Raw genomic sequence first — 27,347 nt, forward strand, 5'->3', positions numbered from 1 at the left:
CTCTTTGATTTTCCAACCGGTGGGTGATAGGCAATGTTACATGATCACCAATGTCTACGGTCCTCAGCCAATGGAGGACAAACTTCGACTCCTCACCACTCTGGAGGATATGAAGAAAAGATACCCAACTCTACCCTAGATTCTAGGAGGTGATTTTAACATGACAAAATCACTCACGGAGAAGAAAGGAGGTACTAGAACTCTTGGTAGGGATTCAGTTGCCTTCCAGAACTTCATCACCAATATGAAATTGGTTGACATGGAAACCAGCAATGGAATCTTCACTTGGAATAACAAAAGGGGCGGCCCTACCCAAGTAGCCTCAAAATTAGACAGATTCATTATCTCAGAGGAACTTCTTCTCATGGGAAGTAGCCTGAATGCACTCATCCTACCTTTTGGAGGTTCAGACCACTGGCCTATCCAATTGGAAGCTTCTCTATTTGGTAAATCGAGGAAATCCCCATTCAGGTTTGAGAATGCTTGGCTCACACACTCAAATTTCCTCACAAACATTGAAAAATGGTGGAAGGAAGAGCTACCCCTTCAAGGTACAAAGATGTTCCTTCTACACAGTAGGCTCAAGCACATTAAAGGCAGGCTCAAAGAGTGGAATAAAAAGGAATTTGGCAATATCTTCAAAGCTAAAGGAGATGTGGAAAAGAAACTAAAGGAAATAAACCAAATTCTTATCATAGAAGGTTATACAGATGAAAGGAAAGAGATGGCAGAGTCACTCCAGCATGATTGGGAAAACAGATGTCTACAAGAGGAAATATTCTGGAGACAAAAATCCAGAGTACAATGGATTAAGGAAGGGGAGAGAAACACCAAATTCTTCCATAGATCCACCATAGCTCACAGAAACAACAATAGAATTGTGAAACTCACAGATCAACATGGAATAGAAAGAAACACTCATGAAGAGATGGAAGAGGTTCTAGTCCAGCATTTTCAGAGTATTGCAGATGAAACCTCGGAAGATGGATATCAGTTTACGAAAAAATTTACTCAATACATTCCTAAATTGGTTTCTAGAGATGACAATTATAATCGCAACAGACCAGTAACAGAGGAAGAGATTGAGGAAGTCATTACAGAGATGCACAATGGGAAAGCACCTGCCCTGGATGGCTTCAATGTGGACTTTTTCAAAGCTTGTTGGAGGATAGTAAAACAAGATATTCTGGAAGTTATGGAAGACTTGCAGAGATTTAAGACGGTCTTGAAGGCGCTCAATGAATCTTTCATAGCCTTAATCCCCAAACAGGAAAGGGCCACCTCTTTAGACAGATTTAGACCTATAGCTTTATGCAATGTGGTGTATAAAATAATATCCAAAGTAATTGCCAACCGTCTCAAACCACTCCTCCCTACCCTAGTGTCAGAGGAGCAAACGGGCTATGTGGAAGGAAGACAAATTCTTAATAACATAATTCAAGCACATGAAGTGGTTCATTCACTCAATACCAATAAACAGGCAGGGATGATAATTCAGTTGGACATAGAAAAGGCCTATGATAAACTTAGCTGGTCGTACATAAGAGTAGTTCTAAAAGCCTATGGCTTTGATCACAATTGGATTAAGTGGGTCATGGCGCTAGTTACCACTGCCAGCTATTCAATTCTTCTCAATGGCTCTCCCTCCAAAACCTTCAAGCCTACGAGAGGACTCAGGCAAGGGGATCCTCTCTCTCCTTTCCTTTTCATTCTAATGATGGAAGGGTTAGGAAGAGCAATCAGAGCTGCTAAGGAGGAAGGAAGAATTCAGGGTCTGAGACTCACTCAAGGTGGGGACACGGTGACACATCAGCAATTTGTAGATGACACTATGCTTCAAGGCACACCCACAGTCAAGGAAGCCAGAGCATTTAAGCAGATTCTGAGTGAGTTTGCCATGGCAGCAGGCATAGAGGTAAGTCTCACTAAATCAAAGATTTTCTTTTTCAACACAAATATTTCGATTCAGAGAAATCTTTCCAGGATTTTGGGCTTTCAAAGAGAGTCATTGCCCGTGAAGTACCTGGGAGTTCCCCTCACTGACAAACCGTTACACAAGGAAATCTGGGAGCCTGTTCTAAATAAGCTAAAAGATAAGATTAGCAAATGGACAAATAGAGCCCTAAATCTAGCAGGGAGGCTGATTCTAACTAAGGCTATCCTCCAAAGTATCCCTATCTATATGCTATCAGCCATTCCGGCACCAATTGGTGTAATTACTAATATAAGAAACATTCAAAGAGACTTTCTCTGGGGGAAAGGTGAAGAAAAGAAGAAATGGGCCCTAGTGGCATGGGACAGGGTATGCAAACCAAAATCCCATGGTGGCTTGGGTCTTCATGACCCAGGAATTCTTAACAGAGTGCTAGGAGCCAAAATCTGGTGGAGATGGCTAAAGGAAATTCAAGCCCCCTGGGCAAAACTATGGAAGCAAAAGTATGCAAGAGATTGGCAGGAGAAGAACCTCATAAGAATGACAGGACAAGTAAAAGGTTCTTCAATTTGGAATAGAGCTTGGGAGAACAGGGCCCTAGTCCAAAATCATAGTTTCTGGGAGATCAGAAATGGAAATCTTGCCTGGTTCTGGGAGGACAATTGGCAGCAGGAGGAAAATCTCTGCAGTGAAGATTTAGCAGACATTCACATAGATACCATCAACAAAGGTTTAAGGAAGGTAAGGGACTATTGGGATCACTCAAGGAACAATGAGAAATGGAGAATATGGAAACTTCCAGATTACAGAGAAAGGGGCAGGATGCATACTCAAGCTATAGCCCTTAACGATCTTTTGGAAAAGAGGCAAATCTTAACCTCAACCTTGGAAGATCAATTAAGATGGGGAAAGAATAAGACATGTCTCTTCACCCTTAAGGAGGCCAAAAGGATAGACACAGGACTTAACTATCCAAACACTGATAAAAAGTGGAAAGAACTTTGGGATAATCCTCATTGGATGAAAGTCAAACTATTCAAGTGGCTGGTTCTACAGGGCAAGATTCTGACATGGGATAACCTAAGGAAAAGAGGCTTTGTTGGCCCCTCAAGATGTCACCTATGTGGACAACAGGAAGAAACCACCAATCATCTCCTGAACAGATGCTCATTCACCACAATACTTTGGCACTGGGTTGGTGATGTCTTTGAGCAGACAGACAGAAATGTAAATGACATCATTGCTACATTGATAAACTGGAGGAATTTTTTTTCGGAGAATGAGATAATAACCTCCACCTGGGCGCTGACCCCAGGGTTCTTAATCTGGAATGTTTGGAAGGAGCGCAATAACAGGATTTTCAAGGATAAGGCAAGCCCAGTGAGCAACATTCTAAAGCTAATCCTTAAACAACTCAAAGAGTCTGTGCATATCCTAGGAGGTGCTGATACTGGAAAACTCATAGGACAAAGAGAGGCCAGAATCCTGGAAAAGTTAAAGCTTAAGGTCCATCTCCCTCAGTGTTCTATGCAGATCAACAAGAATACCTCTGCTGGAAAAGCTTCCTGGCATCCCCCTTCTCATGGTTTTTTAAAATTTAACATTGATGGGGCCTCTAAAGGAAATCCGGGTGAAGCAGGTTATGGAGGGGTCTTGAGGGATGAGGAAGGAAACATTTTGGTCATCTTCCATAGTTATCTAGGAAAAGCAACCAACAATATGGCTGAGCTCATGGCGATGGAACTATGCTTGGAAATATTGCTCAAGCACAACATTCACAATGTCATCATTGAGGTTGACTCGGAATTAGTCATAAATTCGGTGAAGAGGGTTAATGCTGGCACTGCACCTGAGAAAATCTTAGGCCACTGGTGGCTTCTGCAAGTCTACCAAAGAATCCAATCACACCTAAGGGTGTTACGAACTCTTAGGCTGGTGCATGTCCGCAGGGAAGCCAACAAAGTTGCAGATTGGCTTGCCAATGAGGGGGTTTGAAACAAACATAACGACTTGTGCTGCTGGTGGGAGGAGGTAACAGATGACAGGATGAAGAAGGAATGCTCATCCTGGGCCCTCAGTGACAGACAACAGTTTCAGGAAAATTCAAGAGACAGAATCTTATCTCATGTCAACGATGAATAAGTTCACTTCAGACAGTCTTTCAGAGGATTTGCACTGTTGGTTCTCTAAGGGTGCTTCTAGAAACAAAGGCAGAAATCGAGACAGTAGTTATCTGCTCATAGGAGAAGGGATTCCAGGTGACATTCCATGTAGGAGGCCATCCTTCTGGCCTGGTTTTCCTCGTACAAGGCGGCGGAGGTCAAAGGAAGATATTACCGGGGTCAAAAACTGCTTGAGATATACCACCTGCTCCGGGCGCCCTCTAAGGTTTTCTCGGATGAAAAGCTATGCCATTCAGCTTATGACGCGTGGAGGGGGGAGAACAGGGTTTACCGCCTTCTTTGCTGGGTATTACACGAGCGGTTGTGAGGTCCGATTTGTTTTGTGGCCGTCAGATCCGGAGAAGGCAGATCTACGACCACCTTTTGGTGTGCATGTTAGTGGGCCCGACAGGACAAAACCACCAGTGGTTTACCACCCACATCGGGCGCTATCTAAACCAAAGTCGGTTTTTTCCAAAAGCTAGCGATTCCACTCAGGATGCAACACGTGGCGGAGGTTGGGAAAAGTAAACCGCCTTCATCGCGCGTTATTTTGCGGGCTTTTAAGTCGCGCGATATGGATACCAGCCGTTGGATCTGAAGTATCAGATCAACGGTCAGCGTTGATTGTGCTACTTGGGGTTTTACCGCGGGATTGGCCTCTACGCGGGTTCTTTTTTGACCGCTGGATCGCTAGGAGTCAGATCTTCGGTGGGTTTTGGGGAGCGGACTTTGTTTCCACTTGCCCGCTTTTGGTTCCAGGGCAGTCCTGACTTGGTTCCTGTTTGTGTTTTGGAGGTTTTGTCGGATCTTGGAGTTTTTTCACTCTCCCTTTGTGGGAGTCTGAGCCTCTGTGTTTTCACTCTCCCTTTGTGGGAGTTTGTTGTATCCGGTATACAATCTGTAATTTTTTCCTAAGTGAAAAGAAGGTCTGTCTCTTGATTTAGCAAAAAAAATGACACATCCAATTCTAAGCCACACATGCAACCTTAACTGTTGCCACGTGACCACCCCTCAGACTGCCACCTCATGATTCTAAAAATAGACATGTCTAAAAATAGGCACTACTAAAAATAATAATATGTTTGCATGTCCACAATATTATACTCAGTCTCGAAATCTAATGGGGATCTAGGATCTGTTGTCGGCACTGCCACTTTGAGACTGCTAAAATAGAGAGTTCTCAGAATTAGCTGAAACCACCACCACCAGAGTCAAAACTTAGTCGGGAGTCCGAATATGTAATCACTAGTGCCCGACTTTGATTGCTAAAAGTAGAAAATTCTCAAATTTGGATGAGAACAACACCATTGGATTCAAGACACAGTGGGAAACATAGATGTGTAATCAGACTTGACATACAATCATTGCTAAGAATAAAAAGTGCTTAGAATCACATGTAAGTATATACTCATTGGATTTATCTTTTTGTAAGAAATCCAAATTTGCGATCAGAATCAACATGCAAGAACTGCTAAATATAGAAAGTGCTTGTATGTCGCCTTTAAGCAGCTCATTGGATTTAGAATCTCACAAAGATTCGAAATATATTATTATCTCTGACATGCGAGCCTCCGAAATAGTAAATGCTATGCATGCTGCTTGGAAAGGCCTCACTAGAACCTTGAGTTCATAAGGACTTTGAATATGTGATCCATATTGTTGTACCATCCCTGGAACTCCCTCTCCTAGAAAGTAAGGAACTTGCTGAAAATAGCAACTCTCTCAAAATTGTGAAAAAAATGTCTCAATCATCACTGAATCAATCCTGTGACTAGTCATCCTAGGAACCTTCCCTAGCCTGTATTTGTATCAATCTGTGAACCTCTAGCTGAATCAAATGTGTTGGTTCTTGTTACTGCTCATACTAGTAAGGGACCTAAAAGGGATCCCTGACCCAAATAATCCCTTTCCAGAGGAGGTTGAAGAATGGAGTTTGCTTGCTTTCTAAGCAAGGTACAATGTCTTCTAGGAGAAGGATGGGAGGATTTGAGGGTTAGGCTTAGGGAATATGACTTATGAGAGAGTTTCCCAATCCTTGAAATCCTTATTGAAATTGGTATCCCGGATGGTTCTTGAAGAATTGTCTTCCAAAGGAATGGGACCACACGGGACCAAGTGGACCCAACCTAGGTTAGGAGGTAAGAGTTTATCAACCAACGATATTCTTAACCCAGACGGAAGGGGGAAAGGATCAAAGAAAGGATTTTCACTTAAAGGTGTTGATTTGATCCTATGAGGCACTAGCCTTGGGGATACTAGGGCAAAGTTTGACCTCAGAGCTAGAGTTTGGATTTTCTCACAACTCCACCTCCTAATGGCTTCAAAATTGGAGGCCCTGACGAGACGCCAACGTTGGGGATAGTAGGAGATGGAACTTTTTGGAGGGCTATTTTGTCGGAAAAATGATGCCCTAGGTGACCCAACCTGGCTAGACCTAGGAAAAGGTGAAAAATAATTGATTTTGGGTGACCACCTCTTGGTAGATCAGTGCCTTAGTCTTGGGAGAATGGAGTCTATGATAAATATGAATGAGGACTCCGTTTCTTACTTAAGGAGTTCTAAAGACTACCTCGCTAGCCTTCTAGGGCAAAGGGAAGCAACCTTACAACTTTTATACTTCGACTTGCAAAAGGAGATGGCTTATCAAGATGAATTCATTGATAGAATTATCCCTAGGAAATTTCATTCAAATTACATGGCCCATACATTGAGAGATGCTATATAGAGACAAAATTCCACAATTTAAGCAGTAAATGCATGCAACAATTAACCTTAAATATAGTGAAAATCCCAATCCAATGTATATGACAAAGTAAAAGAAGAATAACATTAAAAGCATGTACTTACATGTAATAGAACATATCCAACCATCCACAATTTGACAACAGAGAAGCTCCAATATAAGATAAACCAAATCCAAACATCAAAATTCATCCATAAAGCTCTAGTTCATCCTCCAAGAAAAAGTGCGAGCGAAATTCTCAAGAGAGAGAAAAGATCCAATCCAAAGTGATGATGAGAAAAACGAACTCATCTCACTTGTATTTATACACTAATGAGGAGTTCAAATTAGTTTTTTAGGCCTACATAACACCCAAAAATAAAATAATGTGCTAATAACCTAATTTTTGGTGACAGACCCACCAAACTAGCTCACAAATGAAATAATAAACCTCTTAAGAGCTCGAATGATAGGGCCCTCCAAGAGGCCTGATGAGGTCCATAGGTGCCATAATGAAGAAAAGGACCCTCAAAAGTGACGGACAAGGGGTTGGCCCCTTGTTCTTGTTGATTTTGGGTAGCATCGGATGTGCTCTAGCTCCGAAATTTTGTGGAGGGGCTAAAATACATAAGATCTCCAAGATCCATAAATTGTTTGGAGAAATTCCACCCGGATTGTGAGTTATTAAAATAATTAATATTTTTAATGGGGTTCCTAAGTGTAAACTTAGGAAAATGAAAATATTAATAGGTATTAATAAAAATATGCGTGAGAAGCTTCTAAGAGACGAGGATCAAGTCTGTTTTAATCTTAGCCATTGATTAGGAACTTAATCTCGGCCGTTGATTCATCAACAGGAAAAGTATAAGAGGAGGCTTGAGAGTTAGTTTGAGATACACCAAGTGATTAGTTAGTTCGATTTTTTTGGGGCGACATTTGCTGAGAAAATCGAATTACCTGAGTTGCAGTGAGATGGGCAAAAGCAGAGATTTGGATCAAAAAGGAATTCCGAGCCAAAGAGTACCAGGCAGAGAGGCAGTAATAGCATCGGAGAGGCAACGCAGAGGCCTACGTAGCCCAAGAAGGGGCTCACGCAGTGTTGACGCAAGCCAAGAGGGTCTCTTGCAGTGGCAGTGCAGGGTATTCTTCAGAAGTTCGAGATTTTGCTGGAGAAGCGAGGTTCTGAGTTGGGAGGGCTGAACAATAGTCTTCCTGCAGCAAATCGATCCAGCAGAACGACTGACGTAGTCTCCTAGAGGCAAGACGCTAGGCCAAACAGTGATTGCGCTAGGATTTCACAGTGTTTGCTAGAGTTAGGCCACTTAGTGGATCAGTTGTGACTTGGAGAACGAGGTAAACCCTCGTAGTATTTCTTGCTGCCGAGATTTCTCTAAAAGGTTAGCCGGTGAGAGGCAACCGGTTGTACTTAGAGTCTACTTGCTTAATAATACAAACCCCCTATCTGCTGCACCGTTTTCCTGCATTGGGTTTTTCCGGAGACGTGTTGTCCAAACATAACGGTGTCCCTTGTGTGTTTGTCTCATCTATTGTTTCAGTTTATGATCTGTATGTCTGTGTAGTCTGCAGTAGTGTTTTTCATCACTGTTATAAATTAAATAACTTGTTGAATGTAATAACAAGTAGGAGATGATAAACTAGTGATTCAAGAAGGATTTCTGATGTGTAGATTCAGAAATTTTCACATTTCTCCAAATAATAAAACTATGGTGCTCCCAGTGGGTGTGGGGGCACAATAATAACCAATGTTTTACAAAACGGACTCGGATTCGGACTCGGCCGAGGATCGACTCGGAAACGGAAACGGAAACGGCAATGACTCGGCCGGCTCGATTTCAATGACTCGGTCGTTGTAAAAAATACATTAAATATTTATTTTTTTTATAAAAAAACATAATTTTAAATATTTTAAACATAATTTTAAAGATTTTCATTCAAGTTTCCAAACACACAACATTATAATATACATGGAAGACAACATATGATCAAAGTAGGCTCATGAACCAATCCATTATATCAAAATGGTACGGTGTACCCAATGGCAATAGTAAATACATAGTCAACTGTAGTCTGTCTGTGTCATACATGATCAAAGACTCAAGAGTCAAAACAAAATACAAATAACCAAGGAGGCTAGTAGCTACTGGCTACTGCCAGAGGAGCCAAGATCATCTCGACCAATCTCTGGATCATCATCATCAGAGCCAGACAAGGAGCCCCATGGCTCCTCCTCATCATCATCGTCTCCAACTGCAACTGTAGAAGTGGTGCCAGTACCAGTACCACTAGGCTGTGAAGCAGATGCAAGCTGAGATAGAGTACAAATGCGGCTGCGCTTCTGTCGTGGCTGAGCAGAGGAAGGCGAAGCACCTACAACTGGAGTCCTACTAGCTGGCTGTGAGACTGAGGCTGGTGGATTGGGATCTGCATTCAACTGAACACGTTGCAGTGGATCTCCAACATCAATTTCATCAAGATCCTCATCAGGATCAAACTCTGGTAGACGACTCTCCACTACCCAATCTGATGTTGGATCAATGTCTTCCAACACAATGGGATCTGAATCAGGTCTTTTGTTCAGCAATTGGTTCCGTCTGAGCCGAAGGTTGTATTGGACAAAAACTAGATCATTCAACCGTTTTTGCTCCAAACGGTTTCTCTTCTTTGTGTGAATCCTCTCAAAGACAGACCAATTGCGCTCACACCCAGATGCACTGCAAGTTTGACTCAAAATACGAATTGCAAACCTTTGCAATTCAGGGCACTGGCCACCAAAGGCCTCCCACCATTGTGCTGCAAAAAACATAGGAGTGTAATGAATTATGAGTTAGATGAAGGCTGAAGCTCAACAAAATTACAAATTATATCTAACTTGAAATTGAGAAATTGAAAATTGAAATTTTTGTTTACCTGGCTCATCTGCTTCTCTTGCAATCTTTGCTAGGTTCTTCCCAAAGGTACCTGTTGCATTGCTGAAGGATGTGACCTGCTGATGTATCAGTAGCTGATCAGACTCCGATGGGACCATGCGCTCAATGCAATCAACCAGTCCATCTCTGACCTCCCCCCTCAAAGCTCCTGACTCCTTAGCTTTATAATGATACCGTGGGTTCAAAAAATACCCAGCTGCATGTATAGGGCGATGGAGTTGATTGTTCCATCTTTCATCAATGATTGCCCAAATGGGCCCATACTTTGCCACTCTATCCTTGTATGCTGCCTTTATTTGCTCCTTTGCTTGATCCATAGCCTCATAAATGAAGCCCATAGCCAACCTTTCCCCATCCACCAACCGCAACACCTTAACTAGTGGCTCAGCAACCTTCACAATCTCTGTTGCCTTTCTCCAAAAAGTTTCAGCATGGACTTTCCTTCTCAATTCTCTGCCTTCTGGTTTGTTAGACCAACTGCTATTATTCCAATCATCACTGGAAAACATCTTTTGCAAGTTTCTATGTTGGGAAAGCATAGATTGCAATGTCAAAAAATGTGTAGCAAATCTAGTGATGGCAGGCCTAATAATATCCTTGCCTCCAGTGTGTTTCCTCATGATACTCAAAACCAATGTATGATTGTAGATAAATTTTGTTATGCTTTTGGCATTATCTACAGTGTTTCTGACCCAATCTAATTTCCCAATATCCTCAAGCATGAGGTCTATGCAATGTGCAGCGCATGGGGTCCAAAAGATGGTCTTGTGTTTTTCCTCTAACAGTCTACCAGCAAGAACATAGTTAGAGGCATTGTCTGTGATGATTTGAACAACATTAGCCACCCCCACACCCTGAATAACCTCATCCAATAGCTGAAACAACAAGTGGCCATCTTTTACCTTATCAGATGCATCAACTGATTTTAAAAACATGGTTCCCTGTGGGCAGAAGACAAGAAAGTTTATGATGGTACGGTTTCTTTGATCAGTCCATCCATCTGACATGATGGTACACCCTGTTCTTGCCCATGATTCCTTGAAATCTTGCAAATACTCATTAATTGATGTAATTTCTTTCTGCAAACGAAACCCCCTTAGCTCTTGCATAATAGGGCCTTTGAAGCCTTTTCCAGCAGCATGTATGGCCTCAAACATAGGCTCATAATATGGTGAACGAGCAGCATTAAAGGGGATATCAGCATCATACCACCATCTAGCTATGTAGTCACAAGCAGTCTCCCTCAATTCTTTCTTCCAATGGTCATCTAAAGTGGGCTGAGAAAGACCTTTACTAACTTCAGGACCATGTGCATCTGATGGAGAGGAGCCTGAGTGAGTGAAAAAACTTTTGATAGTCCCATCACCCTTCATTCTACCCTTTCCCTTATCTTGAACAGAAGCAAAAGAGGGAGGAACATAACGGAAAGGGTTTGATGCATCAGTGTGAGGGATAGAGGAAGAACCCTCAAACTCATAGTGGGGGTTGGCAGCCATCATTTTTTGTATCTCCCTCTTCCTCCCAATTTCAGCCTGTATCTCTTTTTGCCTAGTCTTTTCTTCTTGAAATTTTTCAAAGCTTTCCAACAAAGTCTTTCTAATCTCCCCAATTTCGGGGGATTTACATGCAGTAATATTGCCTTTAATCCCTGCCAAGTGTTGTTTCAGCCTATGAATCCCCCCAGGACCTGACTTAATTTTCCTATGGCAAAACTTGCAACACATCTCATCATCAACCATTTCAACATATGCCCAAGCAGCATCTTTTGCTCTAGGTGCCATTTTTTGACTAGGAAAACAATCTGAAAATGAAAAATAAAAATAAAAATTGATTCAATGTTCATTTATTTGACTAAAAACACTCTCTAAGCTATCTTTATATGCACCTAAAATTTAATAAGTAAAAACAGATTTATAGAGGTGGAAAAAAATACCTCCAGGCACAAACTGCCTCCTCAAACTTGCTCCAAAAATCAGCTCCTCAATGCTGCTCCAAATGGCTGCCCAAGAAGCTCCTCACTCCAGCTACAATGCTCCTCCAAGACTCCTCACTGCTGCTCCAAAACAAGCTCAAGAACTGCTCACTAACTCTCAAAGAAGACTCTCACTCAAATGCATAAGACTGCTGTGAGTGAAATGAGAGCATTTGGCTGTCTTAAATAGAGTTTGGGAGGGGGAAATGGACCCCAAATGCATTTAACTAATCACATAAACCTTTTCATGTCCACAAACCCTAACTAAATCAGCTCCAAATCAGCAAAAAAGTAATTTTTTTTAAGTGAAATCGCTGCCCAGCCGGTTCCAATCGGTACGGCCGTTTTTTGACGTGACCCGGCCGGGTTGACCGGGTCAGCTATGACCCGGCCGAGTCATTGGCTGACTCGGCCGGGTCATAGCTGACCCGGTCACCGAGCCGGGTCAATGGGCCGTTTTGAAATTTTTTTGTTCAACCCGGATCGAAACGACCGTTTCGGAGTCAACCCGGCCGTTTCGTAAAACAATGATAATAACCTCATGGGTCTCCAAATGAGTCGTGTTGATTTGGGGTAGCATCAGATGTGCTCTTGGCCTCAAATTTTGCAGGGGGGCTTGGGCACATGCATTCCAAAGAACCCAGAAACCGTTTTGGGAAATTCCACCTAGAGACGATTTTATTAAAATAATTAATATTTTTAATGGAGTTCCTATGTCTAAACTTAAGAATATTAAAATATTAATGGGTATTAATCTAATTGTGGGTGTAACTTTTAGAAAAAGACGGAGATCAAGTCAAAACGATCTGAGCCTTTGATTAGGAGTTAATCTAGGCGGTTGGTTGTTCAACAAGAAGATATAAGAAGGGGCTTGAGGGTCATTTGGAAAATACACCAAAAGAGGTCAAGAAATTGATTTTCTGAAGTGAGAAGTTCTTAGGAGGAAAATTCGATTGAGAAGATTTATTGCAGCAGAGAGGCAGGGATAGCTTCCAGAGAGAGATTTTTTCAATTGGAGAATCATCAACAGAGAGAGGTAGAGAGTAATCCAGTAGTGGAAACGCTGAGTCAAAGGGGTTGACGCAAAGGCACGCAGAGGCAGCGCATAAGCCAGTGAGGAGTCCGAAATTTGCAGAGGGAATTCGAGTTTCAGAAGCCGGGAGCCGGGGTGTGAGACCGGGAGGAAGAAATCGAATCTCCTGTGTAGCAAATCGACTAGCCAGAGGAGTGATGCAGTCCCCAGAGAGCTTGACGCTAGGTTGATGTAGATACTGTGCAGAGGCAACCAAAAAAGCCGGGGGTAATCAGTTTGGGGCTGGATCAGTCAGGATTTCCAGTGATAGTGTGAGGTAACTTCACAATTCTTTTTGCCAGTATTTCTCTCTGTAACTAAATAACCTTGTGAGGTATTCAGAGATGTATTCAGAATTTGCTACTAAATAATAAAAAACCCTCAGAGCTACTGCACTGGTTTTCACGCATTGGGTTTTTCCGCGGACTTTTGTCCAAAAATAATGGTGTCATATGTGTTTGTATTTCCTTGCTCAGTTTCTATGTTTCAGAATCATATTTAATTTGGTGTAGGCTGCTTTAGTAATTTACTTCAATATTTCAAGAAGAAATCTGAAATAAGTTTATAATGTAATTTATGATCTAGGTGAAGTAGATTTAGCTCGTTGCAGTAGGATTCCTGAGATTGTTAGATCTAGGAATTTTCATAAGTCAAAGATGCTTGTAGATCATCTATAAGGAATCTGATGATGGTGTAGGTGATGCCACATCATCCTACAAGTCCTAGGTCAGCTGCCAAATGCATGGTACATCTATGGGGCTAGATGGGAAAAGGTGAACTGGGTGCATCTTCCTCGTCCAATAGGTGAACCTCAAGCAATCTATGAAAATCCTTAGGGATCCATGGAGTGTTGTCTACTACTGTGGAGGCCCATGGCTCTCAACACACACCCTACATGTGCCAATGTATCCCTCTGAAGGGTTGGGACCCCGTATAAGGAGACCAAACCCAAGATGGAGACCATTGACAATCCTGCATAAGATCCAATGCATCCCCTAGCCTTCCAGAGCAACAAGTCATCAAAGAAATCGAGTAAAAGAGCTTACAAACTATGGACCACAGGTGGGGACTTCACAATGGCTTGCCCTTCCATAATGGGATTTGGGATGTGCTAATGTCTCCAAACTCCAAATGGGGTTAACCAAGTATCCTATTAGGTGGTTTCTACTTCTAAAGGGGTTAATGTGTTCAAGGTACATCCTTTAAAAGGTGGTGGTATGTGAAAAAAAAAGGTGAGTGGAGTAGGGGATGAGAAGGGGCAGCCTTGGGCGGCGGTCCACATGTTGGGGTGCAAGGGTAGCTAATAAAAGGGAAGCTCACACTTGGGTTTATAATGCATAGGAGGGGCAATCGTGGTACATGAGGTGCCCTAGCCTTGATTTTTCCACCTTTCTTTATATGCCTTTTGCCTTTTTATGATTTTTCTTTGATTAACTGCTTGGGGCTCAAGGGGTAAGAGCATGATGTATGAGATGTAGCAGTGCATACCCCCTTTTAAGGTGGGCCAGTGCATTGCGCACCAAGGGTTGGGGCAATCATGGGTTCCTATTTGATGAAGGAGGCCCATAGAACCTGTAGGAACCAGGGTGATGGCCATGATGATGGGGTAGAGCTCATGTATTGGCTTTTGCCCACTTGCTAAATGTGTTTGTCCCGACCATCTTTTGATTTTTTTTTTTAGTTGCATCAACCTCCGGGGCATCATTTCAAGCCTGATCCAAGGTGTGGGCAAGGGGAGAGCTAGCCTTATGTGGACCCAGTGGAGGAATGTGGACCCAGATGGGAGAAATGATGAATGGGGTAATAATGAGTGGAAAGGGGGGTAATATATGTGGATGAGGGAGCGAGACCACACAACCAAAATCAAGGTTTCCCGTGAAATACCATCCTTAAAGCCAAATGGTCAGTAAAAGAGATCCCATGGGACTAGAATCGAAGGTTAATATCCAAAAGGGGTCTAGGGGATAAGAGCACAGACCTAGCCCATTCTTTCCACCGAATCCTCCCATTAATCCATGCCCAAAAGTGTCCATGATAAGCAAACTACAATACTCAATTACCAAATGACAAGGCATACCTTTAGGTTCGGGAGGCCCACCTTCAAACATACAATCATGACAGATGGGTGAGGGACCACATGGCTGGCTTAGGTGGCGGAGAAGTGGCACAACGAGCTAGTTAGTGGCTGCAAGGGGCTGCTCAGTGCTGGCTGCCGGCTGAGGACCATCTTGGAGAATTTTTTTCTCCTAGGGATATGACCCTCAAAATGGTGGGCAACAGTTGTTAACCCTCTAAATTTATAAGGGGAAAATTCAGGGGTAAATAATACTTGCAAGCACCAGAAGCATGTTTGCTTGTCTTTATTTCAGAAAATCTTTAATCTCTTTTTGGATTTCTTCTAACCAGCTCTTTCTGTTAGCAATCATTGCCATGATCTGGGGCAAGATGATTAAAACTTTCTATTGCAGAGCTCGGGCATGGATTGTGTCCTTCAGTCACAATTTCCTAAAGAGTAGAGATTGATCTAGGGTATGGAGTGTTGCAGTAATCAGTCACAGATTTTCGTTGTTCTGCAACTGGTTTTCTCTTTTTAAATCTGTTGCACCGTTTTTCTTTATTTAAACCTGACTTCGTTATCATTCATCCCAGATTAAATGTCCTCTTCTGGAGAAGTTTTTTCTTCTTACATTTAGCATATACTGTTCAAGGATTAAAGGGCCTTTCTGCTACCAATGTTTAGTTCTGCTTGCATCTAATGTTCAGCGTTTGCCATATTTTTTTCTCTCAGATGTGGTCTACTATTTTCATACTCTCTAATATTCTGTTCTTACCAATTTCTGTGTAGTTTTGCCCTCTAATGGCCGACCTTGTATCATTCCATTTACTGCTTGCAGTCTTTCACAGGGTCAGTTGCTGTTTCACTGGGGACCTGTTTGGAGAACATAATTACATTGCAGCTTCTGTGACACCAGTAAATATACACAATAGGAAGCAACATTATGCAGTGGTCTACAAATTGAGCTTAACGATCTTCCAAAATCAGACTAAGATGTTGGCTTCACTGTTGAACCAAAGTTTCAAGATTTAAAAAAAATGGAATAAAATTTCAGAGGTTGCAGATATTGTGTTTCAGTGCTAAACTGGGAAGCTCAAACAAAACTTTAAAGAATTTAGGATGCTGCCATCGAGTGGAACGGTATAACTATAGAATAAGTTGATTGTCGCTCCAAATGCACTGTACCCATTTCTCAGTTGGAAGATTTCTTAGCTAAGGTCAATGTAAAAGATACTGCAAAGGTGATACAGTCAAATGCCAGACTCAAAAATACTATGGGCAGAAATTTAAGCAAAAAGCTAAACTTGATTGTATTTACCAGGAAAGTTCTTGTGATCAGATTGTTTAAAGCAGTAGTCACGTTAAATTACCTTCATCTATTGGTGCTGTTGACCTCTACTGGTCAACTACCCATGCAGTGCACCCCGTTTTTCTTGACAGAGAGAAGCAGCACCTGATCAGCATGTCCGTGCCATCCTGCCATCATCAGCAGCTTGATCTTTTTGATTGTAAACCCAGTCTGCATGTATTAATTGTAAATAATCTTAGCAGACATGAGTCATGTATGTAATTTGCCTAGGTGGACCTAGCTTTCTGATGATAATCTACGTCCCGGAAGGTTTTTCGTCTCATCGATCCACGGATCGGCAGAGTTTTCCTTCAAACCTGACCCCAAAGCCGGGATTGATTTTGTCATTAGAACTTTAGGAGAATCCTAGTGTGTTGATCTGCTAGATTATCGTTGTGTCGCAGAGCTGGGTGATTTATGAGGGTCTGTATTAAGTGGGCTTGTCCCCTTGAGATGTAAATTATAAAAGTCATGATGTAATGTGTCTTGAGGGTTGAAAATGTTTTAAATCCCCTCCTGAGTCCTAAGTCCTAGGTCCTAGGTGATGTTTCCGAAGGCTTAGTTCGATGATCCATTTTAAAATGAATTAAAAAATTAAAAAATCAATAAAAATAATAAAAAAAAAAAAAATAAATAATAAAAATTAAAAAATAAAGCAAAAAACCCTAACTAATAAAATAATAATATTTTAAGTGAATAAATCGACAGATGAGATCAAGAGATATCTTGATCCTCATCAACGGTCGAGATCATTTCTACATGGATCACTCGAACTAGCCGTTGGGATCATTTCCTTTATATAGGGTGCTAGGAGTCATTTGAGATCATCTGATCTGTGAGTCTGGACTGAAAAAGCTCTCTTGTAATCTGATTTTCTGGTTAATAAAAAGACTTTGGGGTTCAAAACTCGCTGGTGTTACTCTCTGGAATTGCTGTGAGATGTTTGTTTTTTCTGCATATTTCAGTTTTCAGCAGTTAATAATAGCTGGTTTTCAGAGTATTGTGAGTACAGGTATCTTGCTCACGTGCTAGGGTTTGAATGTTGTAGGGTTTCTGGAATAATGGCAGGTATCTCCATTATTTCTTGAAATCTAGCAGCATTTCTTGCCCTCTTTACTGATGTTTGCTTGAGGTGTGCAGGAAATCTTTAGGTGAAGGGTATTTGTGGGCGTTTGGGGAAGTTCTGGGCTGAACCAGCCGACTCCCACAGGCTTTTCTTTGCAGAGCCCAGCTGATTTCGGCCCTGGGTTAATCATTCGGTTTAATTTTTTTAAGTTTGCATGAGAGATTTTCTGAAGTTCTTCACAGTGACGATCTGAAATTTCCGTTCTTTAAAATGTTTTCCGTGCTTACTGCTGAATCTGGCTGTTAAGGGGCCAAATCTGTAAATTGATCAGCGGTTCTAGGGTTTCAAATTTTTTTTCAGTAGGGTTTTAAATTATCGTTCTATGCAGTTTTCATTAGGGTTTCAAATTTTTTTTTGTGATTTTAGGTAAATTTTGAAGAATTTTTGCTTTAAGGCTTTGCAATTTTCTGCCTGCATAAAACAGTGAGGACTGACTTGTCTTTTGTGGTGGACATACTCTGCAGGTGTCAACCTTCTGGCACAAATTTGCTTCAAAATTTCATCTTTCTGCAAGCGGGTGCCATGCATGAAACGTAAGCCTGAAATAAAAAACGATTTTAGCTGCAGCTCAATGTCCTCAGGTTTGCAGATCTGTAAGCGTTGGGCGTAGAAGGTTTTAAAAATCGTGGGGAAAGAGCGTGGCTGCTGCTGGTTTTCATTCACGTAGACATGCATAAACTTTTCAGGCTTTGATTACCCACGTACAGAGAGCAAGTTTCGGGATGATATAACGTGGGGAAACAACGCATCGTCCGGCAGCTTATCAATCCTATCAGCGGTTTTCGTTTACCATTCTGCAGCTGTTTTCACCGCAGCGTATCATTCATATTCTCGTCCATCTCCAAGTTCGATTGCTGGCCAGCTACTCGAAGCCGCGAATTGGAAAACGCATCAAAAAGACTCTCGCTCTCAGCCATCACGCAGAGGGTAAATCACGCTCAGTTAAGATTTCGTTTTGGATACGCCAGGTGAGAAAACTAATCCCAATCGAAGCATTTCGAAGCAGCATCCGCAGGTAAATGTATTACAGGTAAACGCATTGATTTTTTTTCGGCTATAGTCCTGTCACTGCGATCGTATTAAGCTTTCCGCCTTTCGATTGCGTGGTTAACCCTTGGTCTAAGGTTACAGTTTCCGTCCGAAGTGACAGCGTGGGCATCATTCCAGCAAACGACACGATTTTCATTTGTCCGCAGTCAAAGTTTCTGTAAGCGTCGTGAGGAAAGTAGCACGAGATCATCCGCCGGGCCAGGTATTGCCTTCCACCATTCGATTTTCTTCTGTTTATGTGGTCTAGGGTTACGTATTTCAGACTGGCAGCTCGACCCTTTTTTGATTTGCGTTGTATCAGTTTTCAAACAAACAAAAAATAAAAAAAATTCGACCCTTTGTTTTTGTTTTAAGATAGGTTACGATTTTAGATTTTAGGAATTTTGATGTATATTAGTTTTAAGTTTAGTTAGATTTTAATTTCAATTTATTTTTTTTTAGTTTAGTTTAGAAATTTGTATAGTATATAGAGTTTAGATTTTTTAGATTTAACTTTAATTAGATTTTAAATTTTTGTTTTATTTTTTATTTTAGAATAAAAATAAAAAATAAAAAAATGACAAAATATATTTTTAGTTTTATTTTTAATGGTTAGAATTTAGTTTTAGATTTTTTTTCCTTTTTGACTTTTATAATATAAAAAATAAAAATAAAAAGGTTTAGCTTTTGGTTTATATTTTTTTTTATATAGTTTAGTTTTAAATTTATTTTAGTTTTAGAATTTTAAAATTTTTTAGATTTCTAATATTGAAAAAAAAAAAAAAAAATTGATTGAAAAAAGATTTAAAAATTTTTGAACAAATAAAAATTTTGTGGGAAATTATTTTTGCCAGTCTCAGGAGCTTTCGCGTTGTAGGTTTTATGCTGAGATGCTAAATTTTCAAGTTTGAGATACGGAATATGATATCTGGTTAATAATTTACGATTCTCGTGGTGGTTTTAAGCATTTATCTTTTCGAAGTTTTCAATTGTTGAATATCGTTTTGGTCATGTGATTTAGCCGATGATAGATGGTTGCTGTTCATGGTCCATGTTTCTATATCATTTAAAAAGTAATCGTTTCTACATCAAGTCTCTTAAGGCACTGGTCTGCTCAATTAATCAAATCCATCGAGTCCTTTTTATATCGTATCTCGTGTCTCCCAACCAACTGGTCGCCAGTTGGTCTCATCATCTCACAGGGACTACCCCCCTTAGCCGCGGGAGACAGGCTTAAACGGAGGGATCGGGGATCAGAGTGACAGCCCCCGGTCTGAGCGTTGTCGTGCCAATCCGCGCGACAACATTTTTTGGCGCCGTTGCCGGGGATAGAGTTTTTCTGTCCTCGGGGTTTCATCGACATTCATCTTCTCATCTTCTTATTTCTCATTTGAGCTGGCAGATTCGGCGTTTGAGGTTATCATTTGGATTTTTTTTTATTGCCTTATTTCTTCGATGTGTTTCTTGTTTGGGTGGCGACTCCATTTTCTTATTATTCCCAGACAAGAAGCCTCCCGCATATCTGTTTGTTGATTACTTCTTGGATCTTAGAATCAGTTTTATTGTTCAAGTGGCGACTCCACTTCTTTCATCTTTTGATTTTCTTGAGCAAAGAGCTAGTTCTATCATCCATCTGATCCCTTATTGTTCATCATGGATTATTCATTTAAACCATGTCGTTTTACTCACCGTCTCCATGATCTTTCGGAGGAGGCCATTCCTGAATTACCTATTTTTTCAGATGGTGATCCAATCGCTGCTAAAAGGCATCTAGACTTGTTTATTCGCATCATGATCATATATTGCAGATCCCCTCAGTTTAGTTATGGTGATATCAAAATGCGTCTATTTGTCCTTTCTTTAAAAGATGATGCTTTGAATTGGTTTAACAATTTTCCTAAGGATTCTTTTACTTCTTTAAATGACATTGTAAATGCTTTTGAAGATAGATATGGTTATCCAAACAGCTTGCCTTCTGCCTCTAAAATTGTGCAACAGAATAAAAATAATTTGATAAGAGGTCCAGCTGAAAGATCCCAAGACGATTCATCATGTCAGAATGTGTCATCCACCGGAAATATTGCAGTTCATGATAGTGAAAAATCAGGGACAAATAATAGTGAAAGGGAAGAACAAAAGCAAATTATACAAGATCTAATGATGCTGGTAAGAAACATGGAAAGCAATCAAACTAGTCTTATCAATGATGTTAAAACTTTAGCCACCCACCTGGAAAAACGTAATAGGGAGTTGGAGGTTACACAAAATCAGCATGCTAAGGAAATTGAGGCCATGAAAATTAAATATGAAACAGAAATTAGAAGCATGCAAAGCAAGATGTCAGTCTTAGAGGAGAATATGGTGACCATGAAAGCTGATCATGATAGGGAAATTGACTCTATGACATTCAATCATAACAATCAGTTGGCTGACATGCAAGCGAATCATAAAGAAGAAATAAATTTCATGCAACATTGCTTGATGGACATAGAGGAAAAGAATGATAAAGTGATAAAACACATGCAAGAACACCATGCCATGCAAATCAGTGCTATAAGGGATGAATGCTCTAGTCAGATGGATGCCATTAGAATACAAGTTCAAAAGATTCAACAATGGTCAGATGATAAGAGAAACCAGGAGCCTTCTCATTTGCCGCAACAAGTTCCATCTTACTATGAGGAGGTCATTAGGTGGATAATTGAAGGTGATCTAGATAAGCTTAAAAACGATAAAAATCAGATGCAAGACACAAAAAGACTTAGCATGCACATCTTACACACTTCATCTGATAGTTTCGAAACAAAAAGTTCCAGGTCATCAGTAATTCGACCTGCCAGAAAGAAAAAGCGCAAGAAAATAAGAACAAGAAGATTTGACGCATCAGACGGCCGCGAGCAGCTTGATTCTCGGATAGGAAAGAGTCCTACCATATGCAAAATTGGACATGGCACATCCGACAAGCAGCCGACAGATTTGCCTGAAAGCAGGCAAATGCTCAGTATGCACTATATTGAAAACATCTGATGCCGTAGGGCATCCTTTGTATCGTATTTCTAACCCTACTCCTTGTTTTTTCCGCATTTTCGTTTCTGCTTTAGATAGTTAATAAATGAAGAGCTTTTATCTTTATTGTGCTTAACGTATATGCTGATTTTTGGATGGACGCTACTTATTTTTGTGTTGTATGGATGCAGATTCTGGATTCTCACATTCCTGCAAGCAGCAACGTGTCCCCAAGTAGAGCCAGATGTTGACCTCTACTGGTCAACTACCCATGCAGTGCACCCCGTTTTTCTTGACAGAGAGAAGCAGCACCTGATCAGCATGTCTGTGCCATCCTGCCATCATCAGCAGCTTGATCTTTTTGATTGTAAACCCAGTCTGCATGTATTAATTGTAAATAATCTTAGCAGACATGAGTCATGTATGTAATTTGCCTAGGTGGACCTAGCTTTCTGATGATAATCTACGTCCCGGAAGGTTTTTCGTCTCACCGATCCACAGATCGGCAGAGTTTTCCTTCAAACCTGACCCCAAAGCCGGGATTGATTTTGTCATTAGAACTTTAGGAGAATCCTAGTGTGTTGATCTGCTAGATTATCGTTGTGTCGCAGAGCTGGGTGATTTATGAGGGTCTGTATTAAGTGGGCTTGTCCCCTTGAGATGTAAATTATAAAAGTCATGATGTAATGTGTCTTGAGGGTTGAAAATGTTTTAAATCCCTTCCTGAGTCCTAAGTCCTAGGTCCTAGGTGATGTTTCCGAAGGCTTAGTTCGATGATCCATTTTAAAATGAATTAAAAAATTAGAAAATCAATAGAAATAATAAAAAAAAAAATAAATAATAAAAATTAAAAAATAAAGCAAAAAACCCTAACTAATAAAATAATAATATTTTAAGTGAATAAATCGACGGATGAGATCAAGAGATGTCTTGATCCTCATCAACGGTCGAGATCATTTCTACATGGATCACTCGAACTAGCCGTTGGGATCATTTCCTTTATATAGGGTGCTAGGAGTCATTTGAGATCATCTGATCTGTGAGTCTGGACTGAAAAAGCTCTCTTGTAATCTGATTTTCTGGTTAATAAAAAGACTTTGGGGTTCAAAACTGGCTGGTGTTACTCTCTGGAATTGCTGTGAGATGTTTGTTTTTTCTGCATATTTCAGTTTTCAGCAGTTAATAATAGCTGGTTTTCAGAGTATTGTGAGTACAGGTATCTTGCTCACGTGCTAGGGTTTGAATGTTGTAGGGTTTCTGGAATAATGGCAGGTATCTCCATTATTTCTTGAAATCTAGCAGCATTTCTTGCCCTCTTTACTGATGTTTGCTTGAGGTGTGCAGGAAATCTTTAGGTGAAGGGTATTTGTGGGCGTTTGGGGAAGTTCTGGGCTGAACCAGCCGACTCCCACAGGCTTTTCTTTGCAGAGCCCAGCTGATTTCGGCCCTGGGTTAATCATTCGGTTTATTTTTTTTTTAAGTTTGCATGAGAGATTTTATGAAGTTCTTCACAGTGACGATCTGAAATTTCCGTTCTTTAAAATGTTTTCCGTGCTTACTGCTAAATCTGGCTGTTAAGGGGCCAATTCTGTAAATTGATCAGCTGTTCTAGGGTTTCAAATTTTTTCAGTAGGGTTTTAAATTTTTGTTCTATGCAGTTTTCATTAGGGTTTCAAATTTTTTTTTGTGATTTTAGGTAAATTTTGAAGAGTTTTTGCTTTAAGGCTTTGCAATTTTCTGCCTGCATAAAACAGTGAGGACTGAATTGTCTTTCGTGGTGGACATACTCTGCAGGTGTCAACCTTCTGGCACAAATCTGCTTCAAAATTTCATCTTTCTGCAAGCGGGTGCCATGCATGAAACGTAAGCCTGAAATAAAAAACGATTTTAGCTGCAGGCCTTCAACTCAATGTCCTCAGGCTTGCAGATCTGTAAGCGTTGGGCGTAGAAGGTTTTAAAAATCGTGGGGAAAGAGCGTGGCTGCCGCTGGTTTTCATTCACGCAGACAAGCATAAATTTTTCAGGCTTTGATTACCCACGTACAGAGAGCAAGTTTCGGGATGATATAACGTGGGGAAACAACGCATCGTCCGGCAGCTTATCAATCCTATCAGCGGTTTTCGTTTACCATTCTGCAGCTGTTTTCACCGCAGCGTATCATTCATATTCTCGTCCATCTCCAAGTTCGATTGCTGGCCAGCTACTCGAAGCCGCGAATTGGAAAACGCATCAAAAAGACTCTCGCTCTCAGCCATCACGCAGAGGGTAAATCACGCTCAGTTAAGATTTCGTTTTGGATACGCCAGGTGAGAAAACTAATCCCAATCGAAGCATTTCGAAGCAGCATCCGCAGGTAAATGTATTACAGGTAAACGCATTGATTTTTTTTCGGCTATAGTCCTGTCACTGCGATCGTATTAAGCTTTCCGCCTTTCGATTGCGTGGTTAACCCCTGGTCTAAGGTTACAGTTTCCGTCCGAAGTGACAGCGTGGGCATCATTCCAGCAAACGATACGATTTTCATTTGTCCGCAGTCAAAGTTTCTGTAAGCGTCGTGAGGAAGGTAGCACGAGATCATCCGCCGGGCCAGGTATTGCCTTCCACCATTCGATTTTCTTTTATTTACGTGGTCTAGGGTTACGTATTTCAGACTGGCAGCTCGACCCTTTTTTGATTTGCGTTGTATCAGTTTTCAAACAAACAAAAAATAAAAAAAATTCGACCCTTTGTTTTTTTTGTTTTAAGGTAGGTTACGATTTTAGATTTTTAGAATTTTGATGTATATATTAGTCCTTAGTTTTAAGTTTAGTTAGATTTTAATTTCAATTTATTTTTCTTTAGTTTAGTTTAGAAATTTGTATAGTATATAGATTTTAGATTTTTTAGATTTAACTTTAATTAGATTTTAAATTTTTGCTTTATTTTTGATTTTAGAATAAAAATAAAAAATAAAAAAATGAAAAAATATATTTTTAGTTTTATTTTTAATGGTTAGAATTTAGTTTTAGATTTTTTTTCCTTTTTGACTTTTATAATATAAAAAATAAAAATAAAAAGGTTTAGGTTTTGGTTTATATTTTTTTTTATATAGTTTAGTTTTAAATTTATTTTAGTTTTAGAATTTTAAATTTTTTTAGATTTCTAATATTGAAAAAAAAAAAAAAAAATTGATTGAAAAAAGATTTAAAAAATTTTGAACAAATAAAAATTTCGTGGGAAATTATTTTTGCTAGTCTCAGGAGCTTTCGCGTTGTAGGTTTTATGCTGAGATGCTAAATTTTCAAGTTTGAGATACGAAATATGATCTCTGGTTAATAATTTACGATTCTCGTGGTGGTTTTAAGCATTTATCTTTTCGAAGTTTTCAATTGCTGAATATCGTTTTGGTCATGTGATTTAGCTGATGATAGATGGTTGCTGTTCATGGTCCATGTTTCTATATCATTTAAAAAGTAATCGTTTCTACATCAAGTCTCTTAAGGCACTGGTCTGCTCAATTAATCAAATCCATCGAGTCCTTTTTATATCGTATCTCGTGTCTCCCAACCAACTGGTCGCCAGTTGGTCTGATCATCTCACAGGGACTACCCCCCTTAGCCGCGGGAGACAGGCTTAAACGGAGGGATCGGGGATCAGAGTGACAGCCCCCGGTCTGAGCGTTGTCGTGCCAATCCGCGCGACAACAGGTGCATTCATGCAGGTTACATTTATAGAGGAGAAACAAAGAGAATTATAAGCACTAAAAGTTTTGACTGTAGAAGGGTTAGCCAGACATCTTAATCTCTCTATAGTTTCAAGCTGCTTTTTATTCAATATATTGAATGCAAAAAAATATTACAGCTTATAGAGCTTTGTCAACTCAGGATGACGTGCTTATCATCAAAGTCTCCAACACAATAGAGGTTGGCAGTCCTAACATCAAAAAAACCTTTTAAGGTAGATATTGAAATTTGACATTTAATAATTCACTGTAGGCATTGTTCTCAAGTAAGCAAGAAGACATCTAGTTGCTTAACTTTAAATGACTCTTTTGCATGCCAAACTCAATTACAGTACATGTGATGGAATTCTACACCCTAGCATAGGAACTCAAGTAGTGGCAACATTGTTAGTTTTTATAGCATCGGATGTGTTCTAGCCTTGAAATTTTTGTGGAGATGCTAGAATACATGAGATCTCCAAAACCCAGAAATCGTTTCTGGAAATTATGTCTAGAAATGACTTAATTATATTATTAGTCAGCTTTTAAAAATATTTCCCAAGTTTAAACTTAGGGAATATGACTATTTAATCAGAATTAATTAATTTAAGGTGTGAATGTTCTAGAAACTCACACGTATCGACTTCAAGTTAATCCTAGCCATCAATTAAGATCTAATCTTGGCCGTTGAAGTCTCAACAAAGGATTATAAGAAGAATTCGATGGGGCTTGGAGAAATGACTTCAGCAGTTTGATTTCATGAGCAGATCAATTTCCAGAGTAGCAGCGTGAGTTGCTGGAGAGAGAGCCAGTGAGATTGAAGCAGTGAGAGAGGGGTAGGGACAGTGAAGCCGGAGGAAGGATTCCAGTTCCGGTGAGTGCATTTGCAGAGAGGCAAGTGAGCCACAGTGAGGCTGACATAGAGCAACGCAATAGCCTCTAGAGGCAATTTCGTATCTGCTGGGGAAAAGCAAGTTTCAGTGCTAGAAGCTGGACAAAAGTTTTAGAGGCCAGGAGAGACATTTTCCCAGACATTAGTAGACCAGACGACTTGAGGAGAAGTTGGTTCGAACTGAGTGCAAAAGGGACTGTGTTAGGGAGACGTAGTAGCTGCGCAGAGCCAGTTTGGATGACTCAATTTGAGCTGAGGTCAGAGCCCAGATTTTCCTGTGGAGTGAGGAGATTTCCTCACTAGATTTTTCTTGCCAGTTTTTCTCTATAGGATTGCCAGTTTCAGCATCCAATTGTATCCAGATTATTTCACTGCTGCATAATAATAAAACCCTCAGCTGCTGCACCGTTTTCCCAAGTTGGGTTTTTTTGGGGACATTGGTCCAAAAATAACTATCATTTTATGTGTATGCTAGTATTTCTTCCAACATTTATTTCTTCCGCATTTTATTTGTGTAGGTTGTAGTGTGATTGATTCAGTATTTTGCTATAGCAACTATTAAATAAATTGTTAAAAATTAATTTAACGATTAGGAGAATTATTTCCAGTTGCTGCAAGAGGATTTCGGGTTTCGGAATTTTCACAAACATCATCTTGGTAAAGAGGCCATTCTAGCATATAACCAGCGTCTACAGTTATTTCACAATAAAAAATTCAGGAAGATCTTCATATGAAATAGGTGTCATATTTGCATCAGTGTTATATTGTGATCAACATTATAAGGAAGCCGCCAACAAAGTGGTTGATTTCTTAGCATTCTGCCTATACAAGTTCTTAGTGTCATGTGATCTGCACAAAGAATCCAGGATGTGTTGGTGTGTAGGACAACTAAAAATCCGAGAGATCTCAGAGTTCTAAGACACCATGAAGATGCCGAAACTTAACTATGCTATCTAACATTCACAATTGAGACAAAGATGGAGCACGAACGTTGTTTTGTTAATCATCTAAATGGGGAAAATACTTGATAGTACAATCAACAAGGATTCAGAGATTGAGAAATCCCATCTGCCTAGCTTAGAGAAGAACTACAAGGCAGAATCCTATTCGATAGGTTATTAAAGATCTAAGGGAGCTAACAAGATGTATGTACAAATATTTATACAAATGTGCCAAGACCTGTGTTGGCTGCTAAAGTCAACAATGGTCATCAAGCCTTAATGATCTAGCATTTTGTAAATATAATCTAATCATCAACATTATCATCACAATAACAAGAAACAAACAAGCCTTAATGATTAAGCATTTTGTAAATATAATCTAATCATCAACATTATCGTCACAATAACAAGAAACAAACTAGCTATCATAAATAAAC

The 27,347-nt window shown here is 40.2% G+C and overlaps 2 protein-coding genes across 3 annotated transcripts in view; one reads left to right on the top strand and one right to left on the bottom strand.

Annotated features, from left to right (window-relative positions):
- LOC149140943 (Cysteinyl-tRNA synthetase, class Ia family protein) overlaps positions 1-27,347 on the top strand; it is a 192,644-nt gene that overhangs the window by 101,870 nt on the left and 63,427 nt on the right. The gene's annotated exons all lie outside the window — the stretch shown is intronic.
- On the bottom strand, positions 8,738-23,632 carry LOC149140944 (uncharacterized). Its single transcript, XM_089448445.1, has 3 exons — positions 23,526-23,632; positions 9,749-10,245; positions 8,738-9,631 (listed from the first exon to the last, which is right to left on the bottom strand). Exons 1-3 carry the CDS (start codon positions 23,630-23,632, stop codon positions 8,979-8,981), a joined length of 1,257 nt encoding a protein of 418 aa, XP_089304571.1. The 3' UTR covers positions 8,738-8,978.

This window comes from Pinus tabuliformis, chromosome X (assembly GCF_031772625.1).
Source record: "Pinus tabuliformis cultivar Carrire ecotype Pingquan chromosome X, CPIR1, whole genome shotgun sequence".
Lineage (NCBI taxonomy): Eukaryota > Viridiplantae > Streptophyta > Pinopsida > Pinales > Pinaceae > Pinus > Pinus tabuliformis.

What these genes read in the sequence shown, in the direction of transcription:
- LOC149140944 (XM_089448445.1), bottom strand. Translation starts at nt 23,632, where the DNA reads ATGGCTGAGAGCGAGAGTCTTTTTGATGCGTTTTCCAATTCGCGGCTT. An exon ending in AATATGAATGATACGCTGCG is followed by an intron (nt 10,246 to 23,525) that starts GTGAAAACAGCT and finishes GAATAATAGCAG; the next exon opens with TTGGTCTAACAAACCAGAAG. An exon ending in AAGAGAAGCAGATGAGCCAG is followed by an intron (nt 9,632 to 9,748) that starts GTAAACAAAAAT and finishes TGTTTTTTGCAG; the next exon opens with CACAATGGTGGGAGGCCTTT.